This window comes from Populus nigra, chromosome 17, assembly GCF_951802175.1.
Source record: "Populus nigra chromosome 17, ddPopNigr1.1, whole genome shotgun sequence".
NCBI classification, from domain to species: Eukaryota; Viridiplantae; Streptophyta; class Magnoliopsida; order Malpighiales; family Salicaceae; genus Populus; species Populus nigra.
The window spans coordinates 11,261,293-11,287,231 of NC_084868.1; the positions used below are offsets into that span (position 1 = coordinate 11,261,293).

At 33.0% G+C, this 25,939-nt stretch overlaps 2 protein-coding genes across 2 annotated transcripts; both read left to right on the top strand.

The window, feature by feature from the left end:
• The first annotated feature begins 2,658 nt into the window (after nt 1-2,658).
• LOC133677328 (delta(12)-fatty-acid desaturase FAD2) lies at nt 2,659-8,983 on the top strand. Its single transcript, XM_062099302.1, has 2 exons — nt 2,659-2,791; nt 7,606-8,983. The coding sequence occupies exon 2, from the start codon at nt 7,617-7,619 to the stop codon at nt 8,772-8,774; it is 1,158 nt and encodes a 385-aa protein (XP_061955286.1). The 5' UTR covers nt 2,659-2,791; nt 7,606-7,616; the 3' UTR covers nt 8,775-8,983.
• LOC133677327 (delta(12)-fatty-acid desaturase FAD2-like) lies at nt 2,664-21,224 on the top strand. The gene is made up of 2 exons (XM_062099301.1): nt 2,664-2,791; nt 19,844-21,224. The coding sequence occupies exon 2, from the start codon at nt 19,855-19,857 to the stop codon at nt 21,013-21,015; it is 1,161 nt and encodes a 386-aa protein (XP_061955285.1). The 5' UTR covers nt 2,664-2,791; nt 19,844-19,854; the 3' UTR covers nt 21,016-21,224.
• Nucleotides 21,225-25,939: the final 4,715 nt, after the last annotated feature.

Below are 25,939 nucleotides of genomic sequence, written 5' to 3' on the forward strand. Positions count from 1 at the left end.
GATGCATTCCATGGAAAACTACTAAAATCGTGAAGATCATAATTTGTGTTTTTCGAGAAGTCAAACTTCATACTCATCACCGTATGGGATAATTTGATCACCATAGAAAAGCAGGTGCTGGCTATACAAACTCAATTTCAAAAACATTGTAAGCAGCTTTTAATTCGAGTTTGGGTTAGGCATGAGTTGGGTTGGTTCGAGTCGAGTTTTTTATGTACTAAATGTGATGTGTTAAACGAGTCGAGTAAAGAGTCTTTTCATCTAGATAATACATACTGATCTTAATTGTTTTTATAAAAAAATATATAAATTATCACTTTAAATTTAGTGTAACACCTCACAATATTACATCCTAATTTTTTAGTGTAAAGAATCTTACATATGGCAAATAATCTTGCTTTCCAAAATCACATTTAAAAAATAATAATGCATGTGATTAAAAAAATATAAATTCTGTTTTAAAACATATTATTGATTTAATGATAGTATATTTATAATTATGAAGCGTTTGAGATTTGTTATTATATATAGTTAGTTGAGTTATCTTATATTTTTTAAAAAATACATCAATTATCTAATTTATATCATATATTATTTAACACTTGACATATAAGTATTACCACAAACACACTAATATATTAATTTTATATATTCTTAATTATCCATAATATTTGTATCATAGTTTAACGATGGACCAACCTATGGGTTAGGCAAATGACCCAACAAAGACTAGGGCAAGGTCAAACAAAGATATTATCCTTTTTTAATTTTTAGCTATATGTCCAAAGTAATTTAATATCTTGTCAAACCTAATTTTTTCTTAGCCATGTCTTTTTTTAGAAACAAGTACTCGACGTGAGAATATAAGGTTATCATCTCCCTATTTTTTGGTAGGTAAAAATATCTTATAAGGGTCATTTTTGTGTCAAATCAATATTAATATTGTGTAAGAAATAACATGTAGAAATTCTTTAAAGACCCATCATATTTTCATCTACATTAATACATGTGTCAGAGATATTTTCTCTTATTAATACATACGTGAGAGATATTTTTCATTAACATTAATATAAATATGTTATGGATATTTTCCATCAACATTAATATATATGACATAGATTTTTTTAAAAATATTATTAGTGTAATATTACACTTTATTCCGTCATTTTCATAAAAAGACTCATAAGTTATAAATAGATTATGAATCTTTTAAACAAAAGGCTCGGAATCTGTATTTTTTATTGTATATTTATTTCCAGAATATTTTTCTATAATATTATTGTATTTTTTTTTAAAAAAATTACCGACTTAATCATAAAAAAATCCCTAAAATCATCAAAGAGAATCTTTTTGTAGATACCCGATAACAACCATCAAAGCTAGGAAAAATAGAATAAATTTTCAAAACAAAAAAAACAACTAATTATACAAGACATAAACCTTGACCTAAGAATAATTATAAATTAAACTTTAAAGCTAGAAATTTACATTGAATTTTACACAAGATTTGCAATCATATAATATTTCAACACATCCTCAGATATAACCATATAAAAACAAATGAGTTGGAGCCTTCTATTATGACGCAAAATCATCTCTCTCTACTTAAAATATCTCTTTCATGTTTCTTTTTTATATTGTAGTTAAAATATTATTTGTTTTAAAAAAATATTTTAATATTATTTTATTATATTAATATAAAAAAATAATTTTTTAACATAACTTTTACTACAATCCGAGAGATACTATACATGTCACTCGGGTCATCAACTTATCAGCTCACGTGATTACATGGTGGACTGTAAATTAGTCAAACTAGCAGGGGCAACTCCGTCAATATAACAAACTAATATTTCTTCATCGGCGCTATTGAAAGGGACGGCTAAGATTTAGGCCACGGCATCTTATAGAGACTGGATACGCATTAGCAACACCGAAACCATACAAAAACAACTGACAAGGCGTCACGTGAACCATACCAGAACTCTAAACAAGTCCCCTAATGATGATTGGGATGTCAATTTGGTCCTTATACAACAAAAACCGAATATTTCTATCAATTATTATCAACCTAGCAATCAAATACCCACATTTTATTGGGATAAGAAAAGGTAACGGTTTTTGTAAATTTCACACATTTACGTGATTTTGATTTTGCTTGCATTAATATTAATAAAAAAAAATATACCACATTAAATAAGATATAAAAAAACAACCTTTTAACTTGAGGGATGTAACTTAATTGATCAGACTTTATGTTTGCTTCTTAGAGATCACTAGTTCGAATCCCACAAACCTCAAGGTCACTAGAAGCTTATATAATCGTTATTTTTTTATTGAAAAACACATGTGATGCATGATGGATACCCAATCATTAATTACTTTGTTTTTTAAAAAAAAATAACAAATAGACTTGAATATTTTAGATAAACTGATGTAAACGTCAAAATCACAGTAATTTGTTGTTTGAGAATGGAATTGTGATCTCCATAATAGTCAAGGGACTGATTTGTGGTTACCCGTAAAACATTAAAGAATCGGCCGACGAAATTAAAAAAAAAAAGGCAAATGTATAAACGACAAGTTGATCTTTATATATGTGGTGCCCATATTTGTTAACGGTCGACATTTTGCTTAAATACTGACCTCTTCCTCTTCAACGTTCTTCGCTCAAGGGGTCGGCTATTTGTAGAGAGGATTTTGAGGCGAGGAGAGAGAGAGAGAGAGAGAGAGAGAGAGAGAGAGAGGGGCTTTGACAGAAGGAGAACCACTCCCTTTCTCTTTTTATCAGGTATTTATTACATTTTCTTTTTCGTTTGATCGTTTTTTAGCTCTCTCTGTTCTTGCTGGTTCAATCAATCATGAACTTGCGCTTTGTGTTTGATCCTCTCGTGGGCTATGTTAAACAATGTCTGTTTTCTGCTCTTCTTCTCCAGGGTCTTATATATTTTAGTTAGATCCAGGTACCAAAGATGATAGATTTGTTCAAGATTAATAACAATTTTCTTAAAAAATCTTGGGATATGTTCATTTTTCTTCTCTTAATAAAAGAAAACGTAGCTGATCTAACACTGGCATCATGTTTACTGATAATCTCTAAGAATCCAATGACTCTGTTCAAGTGACATCTTGTTTTTTGCTGTTAGATTTTAATGCATGTCCAGTCAACTACATATATTTCTTCTATACATCTCTCTGATATTTTCGTTATTATATTTAGATTGGTTGGCATGGATGCTTGTTTTGTAATCAAGTGTTTTTTTTTTTTTAATTATTATTATTATTATTTGGCGGTGTAGATCTGCAAGCATGGTCAGGTATTATTTTTTTCTCAAACTGTAAGCAAGCGTGTTGCTTTCTTTCTTTGATTGCAACTGGTTTGGTGTTTTGCAATTTTTGACAGCTTTTCTGGGTCTTTTTCAACAAGCTCTGCACTTAGCAAATTAATGAAATATAGTTACGGTGGAAGAATTATTTTCTTGTGAAATATTGTTAAATAACCATCTCAATTTCATAGTTTTAAATTATTAGATGAAGTTTTAAAATTTGATTTATTTTTTAACACACCTCCTTAAATAAAACTTTTTTGGACTTGAAATTTGCAAATATTCATGTTATATTTTGCTTGATTTTTATCAAATAATAAGGATGATGAGATTCGAACTCGTGACCACTTGGTCATCAAGGCTCTTTGACTTGGTATCAGAGCCTTGATAACCAAACGGTCACGAGTTTGAATCTCACCATTCTCATTATTTGATAAAAATCAAGCACAAGGTAATGTGATCTTTTATAAGTTTCAAAAATAATATAAATTATATTTTAAAAATTTATCTAGTAACTTAAACTATTAGATTGAGATGATTATTTCACGAATATAACTCTACACCCTCTTATATTTAGTTTTATTAACTAAACCATTTCGACACCAAACTTTAATATTATATTAAAAAAAATCGAATAATTTCAACGTCTTTTTTTTTTTTTTAGTACTTGTCTGATTTTGTTAATTCTTTATTAATCGTTGAACCAAGATGATTAGCTGAATTTGGATGCTGTTCTTGATTTGGTTTCTATAATATAATATCGAAAATCTTGGTAGACCCAAGTGACTAAAGAATCGAAACGGCGCTGGTGATTTTTTTTTTATTTTTTATTTTTTATATAGTAGAGGGTGGTGGCTCTTGACTCTTGAGTGGCAGGCAAAAGGGGCCTGACTTTCAGCCTTAGCTTTCGACTGTAGTTATAGGCTTCTAGCTGTTTTCGTGCATTTCTTTGACCACATTTTTTGACGCCCATATATTTTCTCCATCTTACTGGCTGCTTGTGGAATTTGAATTCTGTTTTTACAAGTTTAAATGTCCGTTTTGGATTACAGAGTCAAAATTTAATTTAATTTTTTATATATTTTAAAATTATTTTGATATGTTTATTTTGACAATAATTTTTAAAAAATATATTTTAAAAAATAAATAATACTATAATATAAAAAACATGCTAAATTGATGTTGGATTCGAGGAAGATGGAGCAACAATTTTTGACCTGGGCACTTTGACAGGCGTTTCTTATTTACAAAAAAATTCTCAAAATCGATTCAAGGGAAGTGCTGGGCTAGATTGCCAAACTAATATACTATAACCCGTTTATTGCAATATTTTATATGTATTTTTAAAAGAAAAATTAATTATTTTTTTAATATTCTTAGATTGTTTTGATCTCCTGTGTTAAAATTATATTTTTTAAAATAAAAATATATATTATTTTGATAAATTTTCAAACGAAAATATTTTGAAAAGCAACAGCTACCACATTCTCAAACACCCTAACATTAACTAGTATATTGCCCCACACTCTGCTGCAGGTTGAACTAATTTCTTAAAAAAATATTAAGAGCACATAGAATTTTTTAACAGTGTTATTAAACATGATCAAGTGAGTTAAATTTGAAACCTCTCGACTCAATTTTTTTTTATCTAACTCAAGTTTTTAATTAAACCATATGAAAGCTAGCACGACTTAAATCGAACGATTTCATAAGTCTAAATATAACTTGATGATTGATAAAAACATGAGTTAACTTTAAAAAAAAATTCAAGATAATAATTTTCTTTTAAAATATTGAAACAATGACAGATTGAATCGACATCGCTCCCCTGCAATCCAGGCTATGGACTTTATTGGGTTTAATAACTTTTTTTATAAACTTTTTCTATTTAATTATATGATAAAAATAGCTACTTATAAAATTTAGCACCAACCAAAAAATAGACACTAGTTTGACACAATTATCCATAGAAAACAAACATAAATCAATAATGCAGTCTATTTTCTGCGAATAAACTCATCAAACCTGTAAATCATGTAAACCGAGCTTTTATGCTAAACCTATAAACTAAGTTATAGATTTCACTAGAATTATAATTTGTTTTTTAAAAAATATTTTTTATTTAACTATATGATAACAATAATAATTGACTGCAAAATCAAACACTAACCCAATACTAAAATATTTTTTAGATTACTATAATTTCATAAAAGACGAAATGAAACCAATTATAAAATTAAATTTTCAATTAATCCGATATTTAAGGATGGAAAAAAAACTAATTTAAAAAAGTTAAACTTGTCAGACTCATGAGTCAAGTCAACCAGTTAAACCTGTGAATAGGTACATGGACTTTATAAAGTTTAATAACATAATTTTTTTTCAAAACTATTTTTTTTAACCATATGAGAAAAAAATGGACGATAAAAAAATCAAGTTTAATAAAAAAACACCCCATCAAACTCGTAAACCAAGGCAACCCAACTTATCCTGACAAACCCGCAAACCATGTTGCCTTATAAAAGATAAAATAAAAATAAATAAATTATGAGGTTAAATTCTTAATTATCGCAATATTAAAAGATAAAATCAATAAAAAAAATTTTAAAATAAAAATTATAACTAAAATTTAAAAACAAAAAGAAAAAACAAAACACCGGAATTACCATTGTTATTTACAGTGCAGTTTGTAGGTAAATAGTAATTTACTAAAACAATCCACCGTTTTTTTCAGGCAAAGTCCCCACGAATTTGTGTAGTATCTGTTTGTAGGTAAATAGTAATTTACTAGCGCGAGAGCTGAGTCTTACGGTTCCGGCATAAAAAAACATATCTTAAAAGAATAAAAGTTCTTCTGCTAATCAAACAGATACTACAATGCTAGACGGTTTCTCGATCTCTGTGTTCTCAAATTTGTGGGGATGGTGCATGGTGCATGCTGTAAGGTTTGTGAATGGTGTGACATGACTGCCTCGTTTTGTTTCTCCAGAATTTATGAATTTGGAATATCTTCCGTGTCAGTTTCTTGTTGTTATGGGGTTCACTTGTCCTTAAAGAAAAATGGGAAGGCCCGACAAGCAGAGGAGGGGAGAAATTACAAGGCACAGACTCCTTTCTGCCGCTGTCATGACCCCTACAATTCTACAAAACCTCCCTCTCAATGCTTTGTTGCTCCACCCCACGGGGAATATCTTCCGTCTTAGTTTCTTGCTGTTATGGGGATCATTTGTCTTTAAAGAAAAATAGGAAAGTCCGAGAGGAGGAGAGAAATTACTAGGCATTTACTCCTTTCTTCATTTGTCATGACCCCTGCAAAAACCTCCATCTCACTGCTCTGTTACCCCACCCCACGGGGAAAAAGAAAAGAAACTGTGCTATGCCAGGGGACCTCATATTGGCAGCTAGCGCTCCTTTAGTGTTCTAGTGTTCTAGTGTGCTTGGCGAATCCTGGATGTCTGTGTTATAAGGATAATATCACTTTTTTTCTTCACTTTTTTCTTATGATAATAAAAAAAAGACAAATATCACTCTTTTATTTATTTATTTATCTCCAGCATAAATTAATAATTTAGACAACAAATATCTTGCAATAATGGATGGTGGGCAGTTATTGATCTGCGCCAATAGGGTAAATTATGGGCATGGTATGGTTACCAAAGTAATTTCTCTGGCCCAAGGCTAGCAGACTTCTCAAACATTAATTTGAACTTGTCTGGTCGTCTCACCAATCTTCAACACGACTGGGTGGCCACAAGGATAATAAGCCACGTTGAGTAGTTCACATGGAGTTTAGTACTTTACGCGTAATCGAAGATTAATCAGTTCTTCTCCGGGTCAATTACGTTCTTAACACCCAATTATCTACTTGCTTGCATTGATAATTCCATGCTTACGGAAGGAGTTGTCTTCTAATATCTAATTAACAAGTGATTGCGCTCAAAACTGAGCAAAACCTGGATAAATACAAGGCAATTACTTTCTTTATCCCATTACGTTTTATTTTTCTTTGCTTGCATTGAAAGAACTGTTAATTTTAAACGGGGGAAAAGCTTGTGCTATGTATATGTGCATATTTTCCACAAATTTAATAATTGCATGTTTACTTTGAAGCCCTCGAGTTGTTGGGAGGAAAGTTGGGTGTTGATGTACACTGCTTACTGGTCCAACGTTAATTAATACCACTCGCTGTCCATATATACAACTCTGATAGATTGCCGGGTTTACGGAAGTTATTATAAACCTGCGGAAAAACTTACACTTACAGGATTTTTGTTTTCAGGTCGTGAAACAATGGGTGCTGGTGGCAGAATGTCTCCTCCTTATTCCCCGGGGAAGGTGGAATCTCATGTCTTGAAGCGAGCTCCTGACTCGAAGCCACCATTCACGCTCGGGCAGCTCAAGAAAGCCATTCCACCGCATTGCTTCCGGCGTTCTGTTCTTCGCTCATTCTCATACGTTGTTTATGACCTGATCATTGCCTCTCTCTTTTATTACGTTGCTACCAATTACTTCCACCTCCTTCCTCACCCTCTCTCTTATGTGGCCTGGCCGATTTATTGTGCTGTCCAGGGATGTGTCCTAACTGGCGTTTGGGTCTTGGCTCATGAGTGTGGTCATCATGCCTTTAGTGACTATCAATGGCTCGATGACATCGTTGGTCTTATCCTCCACTCTTGTCTCCTTGTCCCTTATTTTTCATGGAAACACAGCCATCGCCGCCATCATTCCAACACGGGCTCTTTGGAGAGGGATGAAGTTTTTGTCCCCAAACAGAAATCTTCTATCTCCTGGTTCTCCAAATACCTCAACAACCCACCAGGTCGTTTTCTCACTATTACCATCACGCTTACTCTCGGCTGGCCTCTTTACCTAGCATGCAATGTTTCAGGCAGGCCTTATGACAGGTTTGCCTGCCACTACGATCCATATGGCCCTATCTTCAATGATCGTGAGCGTGCGGAGATATATATTTCCGATGCTGGTGTTCTTGCTGTCACTTATGGGCTCTACCGCCTTGCAGTCGCAAAGGGGCTTGCTTGGGTTCTTTGTGTCTATGGAGGACCATTACTTGTGGTGAATGCGTTTCTTGTTCTGATCACATATTTGCAGCACACTCACGTCGCTTTGCCACATTATGATTCTTCGGAGTGGGACTGGTTGAGAGGAGCTCTAGCAACTGTTGATAGAGATTATGGAATCTTGAACAAGGTTTTCCATAACATAACAGACACTCATGTAGCTCACCATTTGTTCTCAACGATGCCACACTATCACGCCATGGAGGCTACCAAGGCAATAAAACCAATTTTGGGAGAATACTACCAATTCGACGGAACTCCATTCTACAAGGCAATGTGGAGAGAGGGCAAGGAGTGTATTTATGTTCAGCAAGACGAAGGTAAGCCGAAGAGCAAAGGTGTCTATTGGTACTCGAACAAATTTGATTGAAAATGTCATCACGAATGCATCAGGGAAGTTTCATTTTCCTGTTATAGGAATCTAGCTTCCCTTTCTTCATGGCTTAGGGAGCATCGAATCTTAGAGCTGTTCTTCCTTCCGAATAATTGTCAGCTATTTGAAGGTCCAGTTTGTATTAGTTGCTGTTAATTAAAACCTTGGTTTTAATGTTGGCAAACAAACATTATTTCTTACAAAAACCACTAGAAAATCCATATCCTTGGATGCATGCATTAATTAGCATCTATCTATGATTAAATGAAGAGTTTAAAACGTTATGGGCAACATTGCACGGCATTCTGTAAGGGAATGCCCACAAAAATGGGTCTGTGATCAATGTCATTGCTGTCATGTCATGCAGCCATGAAAGATGAAAAAATGGATCATCTTTAAAAAAATATATTTCGCATAAAACGTGTGAATAAACTACTTGAAAAACATGTCATGTCATTGCTGATTTACATGTTTTTTTAACGTAAAAAAAAAACACAAAACAATAGTAAAAAAGTAAAAATCAAAGTAACCCCTGATGAATATCTTTAAACCACGTAAATATACTCTAAATTTAAATATTTAACAAAGAAAAAAAAATTAAAAAAATAAAAGTTAATTCTAATAGGTTTTTTTTAAAAAAACAAATTAGCACTGTAATTAAACAAATTTAGTAGAATAACTCTCCTTTTAAGATTTTTTTTGAAGAAATAATATTATCTTATCGCGCTTGAAAAGCAAAATATTAACTAAATATCACTAACACGACACATTTCAAATGAGTAAATTTCTAGCTTCTCAATAATCAATATACCTATCCAGTTCGCGTGCCTCAAAACCCTTTTTCTGCTTCCTCTTTCTCTCCCCCTTTCTCTTCGTTAGTCTTTCTCAGTCCGCCGCTGATTACAGCACCTCGGTCTACAAGGGCTGAGCACAGCAAGCTTTTCAAGATTCAAATGGTGTGTATTCACAAGCCATCTCTGCTCTTTTTGGTTCTATAGTTTCTCAGTCTACCAAAACTAAGTTCTTTAAAAGCACCACCGACACTGGCCTAACCACAATAACTGGTCTCTTTCATTGTCAGCAAACTCCCTCCTTTAACAGACAAACTTTGTGGCAAAACAATAGCGGCAAGAATGCAGCTTTATGGATGCCCGCGGTTTTTAATTTTCACGGTTTAGAATCTTAAATATTTAATAAATATTACAGTTAAAAATCTGTTATTTCACCAAATTTTTTCACTGTTGTATTAATTCATTTATTTTTTAAATTTCTATCCTAACTGCCCAATTTATACAAGTAGAAAAGATGGTGGGTTGGCGTCGCCATCATTTTGATTCAATGTATGGGCTCTCTCCGGTCAGAATTGATGAGATTGGGGACTCCTATCAAAGGATTCAAAAAAAAAAAAACCCTTTTGAAATCCGATTGATAAATAAAAAAAAAAAAACCATCATATATTTAGAGGATAATAGCATGAGAATTATCCATAAAAGCAATCCAGGCAGGAAGGCAGCCACCCATGTATGAAAGTGGAAACCTTTGGGCCAAGGCTGATCTGATCAAGGATTAGGCTTGGACTGTCTTTTGCATTGGCTATGGACCAAGTGTAAAAATAGGCTCCACATTTGTGGCAGAGTGAGCCCGTTCTCGCTGTTATTTGAAAACGTTCTGCAGCTGCTCCCATCTCTCCAAACCTCACCCTCCCCAATTTTTTTTTATAATGTTATTAAACCTAACCAAAATCTCTAGAATGAATTTCTTTTCTAACTTAAAATTTTAATTAAATTATATAAAAATTAACATAATTTAAATGAAACAATTTTATTAGTCTAAATACAACTTGATGATTAATAAAAACATGAGTTAACTTTTTAAAAGATTTCAATATGATCATTTTTTTTTTAAATATGGAGAAAATGATAGATTGAATCGACATCTTTTCCCCCACGTCCCGGGTCATGAATTTTATTGGGTTTAATAACTTTTTTTATAAGCTTTTTCTATTTAATTATATGATAAAAATAAACACTCATAAAATTTAGCACAAACCTAAAAATAAACACTAATTTGAGACAATTATCCCTAGAAAACAAACATAAATCAATAATGCAGTCTATTTCCTACGAATAAACTCGTAAAACCCGTGAATCATGTAAGCCGAGCTTGTATGCCAAATCTATGAATTAAGTTATAAATTTTTCTAGAATTATAATTTGTATTTTAAAAAACTGTTTTTTTAACTATATGATAACAATAATAAATGACCGCAGAATCAAACACCAACCCAATATCAAAATTGTTTTTAGATTGCGATAATCTCATAAAAGATGAAATGAAACTAATTATGAAACTGAATTCCCAATTAACCTGATATTTAAGGATGAAAAAAAAATAATTTTAAAAAGCTAAACTTGTCAGACTCATGAGCCAAGTCAACGAGTCAAACCTGTGAATAGTACATGAACTTTAAAAAGTTTAATAACAAAGTTTTTTCCAAAACTATTTTTTTTAACTATATAAGAAAAAAATGGATGATAAAAAAATCAAGTTTAATAAAAAAACACCCCACCAAACTCGTAAACCAAGGCATCCCGGTTTACCCTAACAAACTCATAAACCATGTTAACCTTATAGAAAATAAAATAAAAGGAAACAAAAAGATGAAATCAACGAAAACAAATTTGAAAAACAAATTATAAAAAAAATTAAAAAAAAAACACCGGGAATTACCATTATTATTTACAGTGGAACGTATGTAGGTAAATAGTAATTTACTATAACAATCCACAGTTTTTTTCAGGCAAAATCCTCATGAATTTTAGCTTAATAACGAGATGTATGCCCGCGCGCTGCTGCGGGCTTATAAAACAAATATATTTAATAGGGTTATAATTGTGAACCAGCACTAGATAAGTAATATAAACTAAATGTATGGTGGAATCAATATTTTATGACGGAAAAAAAAGTTGTGTTGATGATCAAAACTTAGAGAATGAACAAAATGATTTGTAGCAATCCACAGTGTTTTGGGAGAAAAGATACAGTGCTTTCGCTACATGATTTAACTTTTCTGTTAATAAAAAAATAAAAAAATTACAAAGCTAAATTCTTTACCAGCTTAATTTTTTTAAAAAAAACCAGCAAAGATAATTTTGGAAGGGAAAAAACCCATGAGGAAAAACATTGTAGCAATTGACAATGTTTTGTAAGGAAAACTATAGTGTTTTTCCCAATAAAATAAAATAAAAAACCATTTAGAGAAATACTGTAGCAATCCATAGTGTTTTGTGAGAAAAATTACAACTTTCCCATATGATTTAACTTTTTTGTAATTATAATTTTTAACCAACTTAATATTAAAAAAAATGGACAAAGATAATTTTGGAAAAAATAATAAAAAAATCATACGGGAAAACACTGCAATAATTCATAGTGTTTTAAAGAAAAAAAATATAAAACTAAATTCTTAATTAGCTTAATATTAAAAAAATCAAATCTACAGATACAATTTTAGAAAAAATATATTAAAAAAACACAAAAAAAATCATGTTGGAAACACTGTAGCAATTTATAGTGTTTTGTGATGAAAGCTACAATGCTTCCTCACGTGATTTAACATTATTTGTAATGACTTGTAATTGTAATTTTCAACAATGTTTTGTGAGGAAAGCTACAATGCTTTCCCAATATGATTAAGTTTTATTACAAAGTTAAATTCTAACCAACTCAATATTAAAAAAATAAAATCGATGAAAATAATTTTTGAAACAAATATTATAAAAATAGAAAACACAAAAGAAACTGGAAAAAAATCATGTGAGGAAAAACTGTATCAATTCATAGTGTTTTGTGAGGAAAAACTTGTGTTCACTTGTAATTGCAATTCTTAACTAGCTTAATATTTAAAAAATAAAATTAACAAAGAAAATTTTAGAGAAAAACATAACAAAGTAGAAAAAAATCATATGAGAAAAAATACTATAGCAATCCACAGTAATTTGTGAGGAAAGTTATAGTACTTTCCTCATATATTGTAACTGTATTTTTTAACCAGCGCAATATTAAAAAATAAAATAAAAAAAAATAATTTCAAAGAAAATCATAAAAAAATAAAAAAAATCATGCGAAGAAACACTGTAGCAATCAACAATGTTTAAAAGAAAAAAATTATAAAACTAAATTCTCAATCAACTCAATATAAAAAAAATCAACAAACATAGTTTTGAAAAAATAAAAAAAACTAAAATAGAAAAACTATGTGGGAAAATACTGTAACAATCTATATTATTTTAAAGAAAAAAAATTATGAAATATAATTTTTAACCAGCTTAATATTGAAAAATTAAAATCAATAAAGATAATTTTTTAAAAAAAATTAAATAAAAAAAAAGCAAAGGTGGCAAAAAAAAAAAGAAAGAAATTTTGAAAAAAAAAAAAAAAAGAGAGGAAAAGTTAGAAAAAAAATAAAAAATAAAAAAAAATACTGTAATAATTCGTGGGGAAAGCACTAATTATAACGGCTAGTTAGGCTAGATTGCCAAACCAGTTAGGCTAGATTGCCAAACCAGTACATTCATGGTATCTGTGGCTGATCGTGACTGATTACCCTCGGAGATTTCTGAACGATTAGATTTGGAAGATAATGAATAGACGCTAGTTGTTGCTGATCTGTTAGGACCCGAGTACTAGGCCCACATGGGTAACCAGGGCGTCAATTTCTGGGTCAGGGTTCCATGACCCATGATGTCTTCGTCTGTCAGTGATTTTAGGTGAGTGAGATTCTTACACTATCGCGAGAGCTGAGTCTTACGGTTCCGGTATAATTAAACATATCTTAAAAGAATAAAAGTTCTTCCGCCAATCAAACATAGACTACAATGCTAGACGGTTTCTCGATCTCTGTGTTCTCAAATTTGTGGGGATGGTGCATGGTGCATGGTGCATGCTGTAAGGTTTGTGAATGGTGTGACATGACTGCCTCGTTTTGTTTCTCCAGAATTTATGAATTTGGAATATCTTCCGTGTCAGTTTCTTGTTGTTATGGGGTTCACTTGTCCTTAAAGAAAGATGGGAAGGCCCGACAAGCAGAGGAGGGGAGAAATTACAAGGCACAGACTCCTTTCTGCCGCTGTCATGACCCCTACAATTCTACAAAACCTCCCTCTCACTGCTTTGTTGCTCCACCCCACGGGGAATATCTTCAGTGTTAGTTTCTTGCTGTTATGGGGATCATTTGTCTTTAAAGAAAAATAGGAAAGCCCGAGAGCAGGGGAGAAATTACTAGGCATCTACTCCTTTCTTCATTTGTCATGACCTCTGCAAAAACCTCCATCTCACTGCTCTGTTACCCCACCGCACGGGGAAAAAGAAAAGAAACGAAACTGTGCTCTGCCAAGGGACTTCATGTTCCACTAGATATGACCGGTAGTGGCAGCTAGCGCTCCTATAGTGGTCTAGTGTTGTTTTCTTATGATAATAAAAAAAAAAGAAAAAAAATATCACCTTTTTTTTTAATCTCCAGCATAAATTAATAATTTAGACAACAAATATCTTGCAATAATGGATGGTGGGCAGTTGTTGATCTGCGCCACTAGGGTAAATTATGGGCATGGTATGGTTACCAATGTAATTTCTCTGGTCCCATGCTAGCAGGCTTCTCAAACATGAATTTGAACATGTCTGGTCGTCTCACCAAGCTTTAACACGACTGGGTGGCCACAAGGATAATAAGCCACGTGGAGTAGTTTGTTAAATAATATTTATGTAATCTTATTTATTAAGAGTATAATATTACTTTCAGTTTGACCTATATATACTTTATTTGTATTTAGGTTAAGACTAAACATTCATAATATACTGATTATTCAGAATTCTAACCTCATTTCTCTATTTGAGCTTAATTAATTTAACATGGTATCAGAGCTGGTTTTATGAAACGAGGCTTAATCCCAAGCACAAGTTCGCGGATCCAACTCTGCGGTGAGTAAGATTTTGTCTTCCGCTTCTGCAAAATTTGATATTTCGTCAGTTTCTGCAATTATTTTGGTATTTCATCTACCCTTCAGCTTTTGCAATTTGGTATTTGCATTCAGTTTCTGCAAATTGGTTTTGTGTTTTGGAGTAATCGTATAATTTTGAGAAGATATTTGTTTAGTTTCTGCAATCTCTGTTTAGTTTCTGCAATTTGGTATTTTGTTTTCCGCTGCTTTTGCATTCTGGTTCTCTGTGATTGTTAATTATGGCTACTGAAAGAGATGATTCGCTTCAGTCTGTGAGTGTGAGGTTGGATGGGAAGAACTATTCGTATTGGAGCTATGTAATGCGAACTTTTCTTAAGGGTAAGAAGATGTGGGGGTATGTTAGTGGAACTTATATAGTACCTAAGAATATTGAGGAGGGGGATGCTGTTTTGATAGATACATGGGAAGCAAATAATGCAAAGATCATTACTTGGATCAACAATTCTGTTGAGCATTCGATAGGTACGCAGTTGGCGAAGTATGAGACAACAAAAGAGGTTTGGGATCATCTGCAAAGGTTATTCACGCAATCAAATTTTGCAAAACAGTATCAATTAGAGAATGACATACGAGCTCTTCATCAGATGAATATGAGTATTCAAGAGTTTTATTCTGCTATGACAGATCTTTAGGATCAATTGGCTCTTACAGAATCAGCAGAATTAAAGGCATGTGGTGCCTATATTGAGCGTAGAGAGCAGCAACGATTGGTACAGTTTTTAACAGCGCTTCGCAGTGACTTCGAAGGACTTAGAGGTTCAATTCTGCATCGTACTCCACTGCCTTCTGTTGAATCTATTGTCAGTGAGTTATTGGCTGAAGAAATACGTCTTCACTCTTATTCTGAAAAGGGAATTCTTTCTGCTTCAAATCCTTCTGTACTAGCAGTACCTTCTAAGCCATTCTCTAATCATCAGAACAAGCCTTACACAAGGGTTGGCTTTGATGAGTGCAGTTTCTGTAAGCAGAAGGTCATTGGAAGGCTCAGTGTTCTAAGTTGAGACAGCAGAATCAAGCTTGGAAGTCTAGCAGTCAGTCACAATCTAATGCTCATCGACCACCTCAGGGTTATAAACCACCACACCACAATACTACAACAGTAGCTTCCCCAGGCTCTATTACCGATCCTAATACTTTGGCTGAGCAATTTCAGAAGTTTCTCTCCTTACAGCCACAAGCAATGTCCGTTTCTTCCATAAGTCAGTTGCCTCATAATTCCTCAGGTATGTCACACTCTAAATGGGTCTTGGATTCTGGTGCTTCCCATCATATGTCTCCAGATTCCTCATCTTTTACCTCAGTGTCCCCTTTGTCCTCCATTCCTGTTATGACTGCTGATGGCACTCCCATGCCCTTAGCAGGAGTTAGTTCTGTTGTCACGCCTTACTTGTCTCTCCCTAATGTTTATCTTATTCCAAAACTCAAATTGAATCTTGCGACTGTTGGTCAAATATGTGATTCTGGTGATTATTTAGTCATGTTTTCTGGTTCTTTTTGTTGTGTACAGGATCTGCAGTCTCAGAAGCTGATTGGGACGGGCCGTAGGGAGAATGGACTATATATTTTGGATGAGTTAAAAGTGCTAGTTGCTGCTGCTACTACTGCTAATTTGTCTTCTTTTCGTTTGAGTCTTTCATCTTCTAGTTTTTATTTATGGCATTCCCGTCTAGGTCATGTTTCATCTTCTCATTTGAGATTTTTGGCATCCACAAGAGCTTTAGGAAATTTGAAAACTTGTGACATTTCTGATTGTAGTGGATGTAAACTGGCAAAATTTTCTGCTTTACCTTTTAATCGAAGTATTTCTGTTTCATCTTCACCATTTGATTTGATTCATTCTGATGTATGGGGACCTTCACCTGTTTCCATAAAAGGAGGGTCTTGATATTATGTCTCTTTTATTAATGATCATACTCGTTATTGTTGGGTTTATTTAATGAAACATCGTTCTGAATTCTTTGAGATATACGCAGCTTTTCGAGCTCTTATCAAAACTCAACATTCTACTGTGATCAAATGCTTTAGATGTGATTTGGGTGGGGAATACACCTCTAATAAATTTTGTCAAATGCTTGCCTTAGATGGAACCATCCACCAAACTTCATGTACAGATACTCCTGAACAAAATGGTGTAGCTGAAAGAAAACATAGGCACATTATTGAAACTGCTCGTTCTCTCTTGTTGTCTGCCTTTGTTCCTAGTGAGTTTTGGGGAGAAGCTGTTCTTACTGCTGTAAGTTTGATTAATACAATTCCATCTTCTCATAGTTTGGGTCTATCTCCTTTTGAAAAGTTATATGGGTATGTCCCTGATTATTCCTCATTTAGAGTCTTTGGTTGTACTTGTTTCGTTCTTCGTCCTCATGTAGAACGCAGTGAGCTATCCTCTCAATCCGCTATTTGTGTCTTTCTGGGTTATGGTGAAGGTAAAAAGGGGTATCGTTGTTTTGATCCAATAACTCAGAAACTTTATGTGTCTCGTCATGTTGTCTTCCTTGAGCATATACCTTTCTTTTCTATTCCATCCACTACTCATAGCCTGACAAAATCTGATCTTATTCATATAGATCCTTTTTCTGAGGATTCTGGTAATGATACCTCTTCCTATGTTCGATCAATTTGTACTCATAACTCTGCAGGTACTGGTACTTTACTCTCTGGCACGCCTGAAGCTCCATTCTCATCTACAGCCCCTCAAGCTTCATCTGAGATTGTGGATCCACCTCCACGTCAGTCCATCCACATTCGTAAGTCCATAAAACTACCAGATTTTGCTTATTCTTGTTATTCTTCATCATTTACTTTCTTTTTTAGCTTCTATTCATTGTCTCTTTGAGCCCTCTTCCTATAAAGAGGCAATTCTTGATCCGCTTTGGCAGCAAGCTATGGATGAGGAACTTTCTGCTTTGCATAAGACAGATACTTGGGATCTGGTTCCTCTACCTCCTGGTAAGAGTGTTGTTGGTTGTCGTTGGGTGTATAAGATCAAGACTAATTCTGATGGGTCTATTGAGCGATACAAAGCTAGGCTGGTTGCAAAAGGATACTCTCAACAATATGGTATGGACTTTGAGGAGACATTTGCCCCGGTTGCAAAAATGACTACTATTCGCACTTTTATTGCCGCAGCTTCGGTTCGTCAGTGGCATATTTCTCAGCTTGATGTTAAAAATGCATTCTTGAATGGAGATCTTCAAGAAGAAGTTTATATGGCACCCCTTCCTGGTATTTCACATGACTCCGGATATGTTTATAAGCTTAAAAAAGCATTATATGGTCTCAAACAAGCACCTCGTGCTTGGTTTGAGAAATTCTCTATTGTGATCTCGTCTCTTGGCTTTGTTTGTAGCAGTCATGATTCTGCTCTTTTTATTAAGTGCACTGATGCAGGTCGTATCATTCTGTCTTTATATGTTGATGACATGATTATTACTGGTAATGATATTGATGGTATTTCAGTTTTGAAGACAGAGTTGGCTAGACGATTTGAAATGAAGGATTTGGGTTATCTTCGATATTTCCTGGGTATTGAGGTAGCATACTCACCTAGAGGTTACCTTCTTTCTCAGTCGAAATATGTTGCAGATATTCTTGAGCGGGCTAGACTTACTGATAACAAAACTGTAGATACTCCTATTGAGGTTAACGCAAGGTACTCTTTTTCTGATGGTTTACCTTTGACAGATCCTACTTTATACCGCACTATTGTTGGGAGTTTGGTATATCTCACCATTACTCGTCCAGATATTGCATATGCTATTCATATTGTTAGTCAGTTTGTTGCTTCTCCTACTACTGTTCACTGGGCAGTTGTTCTTCGTATTTTGCGATATCTTCGGGGTACAGTTTTTCAGAGTCTTTTACTTTCATCCACCTCTTCCTTGGAGTTGCGTGCATACTCTGATGCTGATCATGGTAGTAATCCCACAGATCGCAAGTCTGTTACCGAGTTCTGTATCTTTTTAGGTGATTCTCTTATTTCTTGGAAGAGCAAGAAACAATCTATTGTTTCTCAATCATCCACCGAAGCAGAATATCGTGCCATGACATCTACTACCAAGGAGATTGTTTGGTTACGTTGGTTACTTGCTGATATGGGAATTTCCTTTTCTCATCCTACTCCTATGTATTGTGAAAACCAGAGTTCTATTCAGATTGCTCATAACTCGGTCTTTCATGAGCGCACTAAGCACATTGAGATCGATTGTCATCTTACTCGTCATCATCTCAAACATGGCACCATTGCTTTGCCTTTTGTTCCTTCTTCCTTGCAGATTGCAGATTTCTTTAATAAGGCGCATTCCATCTCTCGTTTTTGTTTTTTGGTTGGCAAATTCTCGATGATTGTAGCTGCCGCATCGTGAGTTTGAGGGGAGATGTTAAATAATATTTATGTAATCTTATTTATTAAGGGTAGAATAGTACTTTCAGTTTGACCTATATATACTTTATTTGTATTTAGGTTAAGACTAAGCATTCATAATATACTGATTATTCAGAATTCTAGCCTCCTTTTTCTATTTGATCTTAATTAATTTACCATAGTTCACATGGAGCTTACTACTTTATGATTAATTGAATATTAATCAATTCTTTTCCGGGTCAATTACGTTATTAACACCCAATTATCTACGTGCTTGCATTGATAATTTCATGCTTACGGAAGGAGTTCTCTTCTAATATCTAATTAACAAGTGATTGCGCTCAAAACTGAGCAAAACCTGGATAAATACAAGGCAATTACTTTCTTTATCCCATTACGTTTTATTTTTCTTTGCTTGCATTGAAAGAACTGTTAATCTTAAACGTGGGAAAAGCTTGTGCTATGTATATATGCATATTTTCCACAAATTTAATAATTGCATGTTTACTTTGAAGCCCTCGAGTTGTTGGGAGGAAAGTTGGTGTTGATGTACACTGCTTACTGGTCCAACGTTAATTAATACCACTCGCTGTCCATATATACAACTCTGATAGATTGCCGGGTTTACGGAAGTTATTATAAACCTGCGGAAAAACTTACACTTATAGGATTTTTGTTTTCAGGTCGTGAAACAATGGGTGCTGGTGGCAGAATGTCTCCTCCTTATTCCCCCGGGAAGGTGGAATCTCATGTCTTGAAGCGAGCTCCTGACTCGAAGCCACCATTCACGCTCGGGCAGCTCAAGAAAGCCATTCCACCGCATTGCTTCCGGCGTTCTGTTCTTCGCTCATTCTCATACGTTGTTTATGACCTGATCATTGCCTCTCTCTTTTATTACGTTGCTACCAATTACTTCCACCTCCTTCCTCAGTACCCTCTCTCTTATGTGGCCTGGCCGATTTATTGGGCTGTCCAGGGATGTGTCCTAACTGGCGTTTGGGTCTTGGCTCATGAGTGTGGTCATCATGCCTTTAGTGACTATCAATGGCTCGATGACATCGTTGGTCTTATCCTCCACTCTGGTCTCCTTGTCCCTTATTTTTCATGGAAACACAGTCATCGCCGCCATCATTCCAACACAGGCTCTTTGGAGAGGGATGAAGTTTTTGTCCCCAAACAGAAATCTTCTATCTCCTGGTTCTCCAAATACCTCAACAACCCACCAGGTCGTTTTCTCACTATTACCATCACGCTTACTCTCGGCTGGCCTCTTTACCTAGCATGCAATGTTTCAGGCAGGCCTTATGACAGGTTTGCCTGCCACTACGATCCATATGGCCCTATCTTCAATGATCGTGAGCGTGCGGAGATATATATTTCCGATGCTGGTGTTCTTGCTGTCACTTATGGGCTCTACCGCCTTGCAGTCGCAAAGGGGCTTGCTTGGGTTCTTTGTGTCTATGGAGGACCATTACTTGTGGTGAATGCGTTTCTTGTTCTGATCACATATTTGCAGCACACTCACGTCGCTTTGCCACATTATGATTCTTCGGAGTGGGACTGGTTGAGAGGAGCTCTAGCAACTGTTGATAGAGATTATGGAATCTTGAACAAGGTTTTCCATAACATAACAGACACTCATGTAGCTCACCATTTGTTCTCAACGATGCCACACTATCACGCCATGGAGGCTACCAAGGCAATAAAACCAATTTTGGGAGAATACTACCAATTCGACGGAACTCCATTCTACAAGGCAATGTGGAGAGAGGGCAAGGAGTGTATTTATGTTCAGCAAGACGAAGGTAAGCCGAAGAGCAAAGGTGTCTATTGGTACTCGAACAAATTTGATTGAAAATGTCATCACGAATGCATCAGGGAAGTTTCATTTTCCTGTTATAGGAATCTAGCTTCCCTTTCTTCATGGCTTAGGGAGCATCGAATCTTAGAGCTGTTCTTCCTTCCGAATAATTGTCAGCTATTTGAAGGTCCAGTTTGTATTAGTTGCTGTTAATTAAAACCTTGGTTTTAATGTTGGCAAACAAACATTATTTCTTACAAAAACCACTAGAAAATCCATATCCTTGGATGCATGCATTAATTAGCATCTATCTATGATTAAATGAAGAGTTTAAAACGTTATGGGCAACATTGCACGGCATTCTGTAAGGGAATGCCCACAAAAATGGGTCTGTGATCAATGTCATTGCTGTCATGTCATGCAGCCATGAAAGATGAAAAAATGGATCATCTTTAAAAAAATATATTTCGCATAAAACGTGTGAATAAACTACTTGAAAAACATGTCATGTCATTGCTGATTTACATGTTTTTTTAACGTAAAAAAAAAACACAAAACAATAGTAAAAAAGTAAAAATCAAAGTAACCCCTGATGAATATCTTTAAACCACGTAAATATACTCTAAATTTAAATATTTAACAAAGAAAAAAAAATTAAAAAAATAAAAGTTAATTCTAATAGGTTTTTTTTAAAAAAACAAATTAGCACTGTAATTAAACAAATTTAGTAGAATAACTCTCCTTTTAAGATTTTTTTTGAAGAAATAATATTATCTTATCGCGCTTGAAAAGCAAAATATTAACTAAATATCACTAACACGACACATTTCAAATGAGTAAATTTCTAGCTTCTCAATAATCAATATACCTATCCAGTTCGCGTGCCTCAAAACCCTTTTTCTGCTTCCTCTTTCTCTCCCCCTTTCTCTTCGTTAGTCTTTCTCAGTCCGCCGCTGATTACAGCACCTCGGTCTACAAGGGCTGAGCACAGCAAGCTTTTCAAGATTCAAATGGTGTGTATTCACAAGCCATCTCTGCTCTTTTTGGTTCTATAGTTTCTCAGTCTACCAAAACTAAGTTCTTTAAAAGCACCACCGACACTGGCCTAACCACAATAACTGGTCTCTTTCATTGTCAGCAAACTCCCTCCTTTAACAGACAAACTTTGTGGCAAAACAATAGCGGCAAGAATGCAGCTTTATGGATGCCCGCGGTTTTTAATTTTCACGGTTTAGAATCTTAAATATTTAATAAATATTACAGTTAAAAATCTGTTATTTCACCAAATTTTTTCACTGTTGTATTAATTCATTTATTTTTTAAATTTCTATCCTAACTGCCCAATTTATACAAGTAGAAAAGATGGTGGGTTGGCGTCGCCATCATTTTGATTCAATGTATGGGCTCTCTCCGGTCAGAATTGATGAGATTGGGGACTCCTATCAAAGGATTCAAAAAAAAAAAAACCCTTTTGAAATCCGATTGATAAATAAAAAAAAAAAAACCATCATATATTTAGAGGATAATAGCATGAGAATTATCCATAAAAGCAATCCAGGCAGGAAGGCAGCCACCCATGTATGAAAGTGGAAACCTTTGGGCCAAGGCTGATCTGATCAAGGATTAGGCTTGGACTGTCTTTTGCATTGGCTATGGACCAAGTGTAAAAATAGGCTCCACATTTGTGGCAGAGTGAGCCCGTTCTCGCTGTTATTTGAAAACGTTCTGCAGCTGCTCCCATCTCTCCAAACCTCACCCTCCCCAATTTTTCCAAATTATTGATAGTTACAGTTATTTCCAAAAAATTAATTTACATTATTAATATAATTAATAATGTGAATCTTCGTCTAAACTTAAATTACTATAACCTTTTAATTTCCTTCTCGTGGTTGAATATGGACCAAGTTTTTGTTACAGTATTCCTATCAGAAAACTATATGAACGATCATATATCTCCATGACGATTTTAATGTCATTCTCATGAATCATAAAAATGGTTGTATATATTAAAGTTAATTTTATTTTCAAGTGGAGGTTTGAAGTTTTAACTCAAAACCTTTAAATAGCATTATCGAACATCGATCTTGTTTAAATATTATGTTTGATTAGTATTTCAAAATATAAAAATAATAAAAATATATTTGGTTAAAATATATAAATAAAAATATAAAATAAATTTATTTCTAGAATAATATAAAAAACTTGTTTTTTTGTCCCTATTATATCTGTGTCATATCCATATTAATCAAATGCTATTTAAAACAACTATTAAAATACAATTTGATATTAGTATATATATAGTGTTTTTACATTTTTTTATCAACAAATTGAAGATGACTCTGAATTTTTCAGCAAGTTGTTTATTAAACACTGGTAGAGCTGTTTCTACTGTCCAGTCATTTATTTATTTATCTACAGTGTGTGTCGTCTGTAAAATTGATTAATGTTGGAGTGATTAAAAGTTTTTATTAGTTTTTGTGTTTTAAAAATGTTTTTGAAAAATATTAATTTTTTTTATTTTTTTCTTTAAACTAATATATTTTTAGTATTTTTAGATTATTTTAAATAAAAATTACTTTAAAAAACAATCACAATTACACTCTCAAACATGCTATAAATATCAAGGTTCTTCTTACGTTCAGCTTTTTAAGCCAGACGTATTTATCTCATTCTAGTTATTGAAATTACAATAGATTTGGATGGTAGAAGATAAAGATTAAGACACATCTTTATTTTTATATTTTAAAAGTATGTTAAAAAATTAATTTAATTTTAATTTAATTATTTTTATATTATTTTGACATGTTGAATAAAAAAATATTTTCATATATTTTCAAAAAAAAAAAAAACAATCATTATATTATCAAACAAGCTCCGGAATATTAAGAGACGATGTTATTTGATCTTGAACTAGCTTTTCCAAGGAAGCTATAGATGCATGGATCTTAGGCTAAGCATGTCGTTTGGTTAATTAAAAGAGATGATAGGTGAAATGTTAGCATACCTATTGCTTTATGAAATTCAAAGTATCAAATTGAATTTTTTATTTATTTTTTTGATGTACATATAAATGGTATCTAGCTAGTTTTGTTGGTGTCTAAAAATGGGTTGCAATCTTACACTAGTTAGATTATTTATCATCATATTTAAATTAAATGTTTGATTATATTCACTTTCTTCTTCGTATAATAATCCAACAAACTGCACGTTGGCTTGTTTGTTTTTGTATTTTAAAAGTGTTTTTAAGAAAATTTAATTTTTTTTTATTTTTTTTACTATAAATTAATATGTTTTTTATTTTTTAAATTATTTTGATGTACTGATATCAAAAATAATTTTTTAAAAATAAAAAAATTTTATTTTGATATATTTCAAAATGAATAACACTTTAAAAAACAACTGACATTTCCAAACAGGTAATATTGTAAAATGTTTTAATTTCTAAATAAAACAATGTCTCAGTATAATATTCAAATAAAAAAAATAAAAACAAAACACTCGCTACCCACTCATAATAGTAGGAATTTCTATTATCATTTCACACGAGTTTATCAAGTGTTTAGCGTGGATTTTCTTATAACTTTTGATTAAATAAATAGTTTTTTTAATTAATGAAAATAAAAAACACTTTAAAACGTGTTTTCAAACCCCTAATAATTAATACAGTTAAATAAATTCCACGTGTCTCAAGAATATAACGGTACAATTTGGTTTTATAATTATTAGAGAGGGAGGTTGAGTTTAACCAAGTTGTCTCATATTCGGTCTCCCGGCACCAAGTTCTCCGAGCCGACTAGGAAAGGGCACCTATCCACTTCTTCGAGTGTCGTGTCCTCGGAGTAGAGACCTTCCAAGTGTGGTGTGGTGCCAAATAATAATTAATAATGCTTTGCTACATGCTCGTGCTTTCCCGTGGAGCGAACAAATTATTCTTTTTCAACCACTAAAAAAGAGATAAGAGTTGTTGGAAATGCACTTTCCAACGTCATGAAATTGTTTTTAATTGCGAGCTAAAAAAGATGGTGCATGTCTTTAATAAAAAACAATAGAGAATTATATGTTTTAATAATTAACAATTTTAATTAAAAAAGATATAATTAAATGTTAAGAGAAAAATCTTTTTTAGAGTCATTGCTAATGTATTTTTCAGAAGAAAAAAAAATCATAAGTTTAGAATCCAATCCTACGTATTAAAATGATAATACAGTAGTCATAGTTTTTTTTTTAAATCAGGACAATTATATACTAAACTGACTCGGGTTAAATCGGGTTAATTTATAAAATCTATGATCCTGGTCACGAGATTATGATAATATTATAGAAAAAAAAATTCAAATAAATTATGAAGTTAAATCTTTAATTAACTCAATGTCAAAAGACAAAAATGATAAAAATAATATTTAATAAAAAAAAGGATAAAAAAGATTGGAATCAACTTGAGTAAATTTATCAAACCCTCAACTAATATCATGAGAATTGAATAACTTCGTAGAAAACAAACAAAAAAAATTACAAAAGAAAATATCCAACCAAGTTAAATTTGAATGACAAAATTAAAATAAACCAATTTTAAAAAATAACCCAGAAAATTCGAGTAAACTCGGATAAACTTGTTGAACTCATAACTCATGTCATAAGATAAAGCTATCCTTATACAAAAAAATAAAATAAAAAATTATGAAACTTAATCCCAAAACAACCCAATAATAAATGATAAAATAAAAATATCAATTTTAAAAAAAATAACTCAAGTCAATTTAAGCAAATAAATAAAAAAAATCAATGCAAAAAAAAAAAATTAAAAGAATTAGATAAAAAAAAAAAACTCGCAGGTGACTTTACTATTATGGAGATTGCAAGGAACAAACCACTAGAGGAATGGACTAAGTAGCTAGGAGAGGAGATAAAAGAGGGAGAAGAATAAAGAAAAGAGAAATTCGACTACTAGAGCCACATCGAACTTATAAATCTAACATGT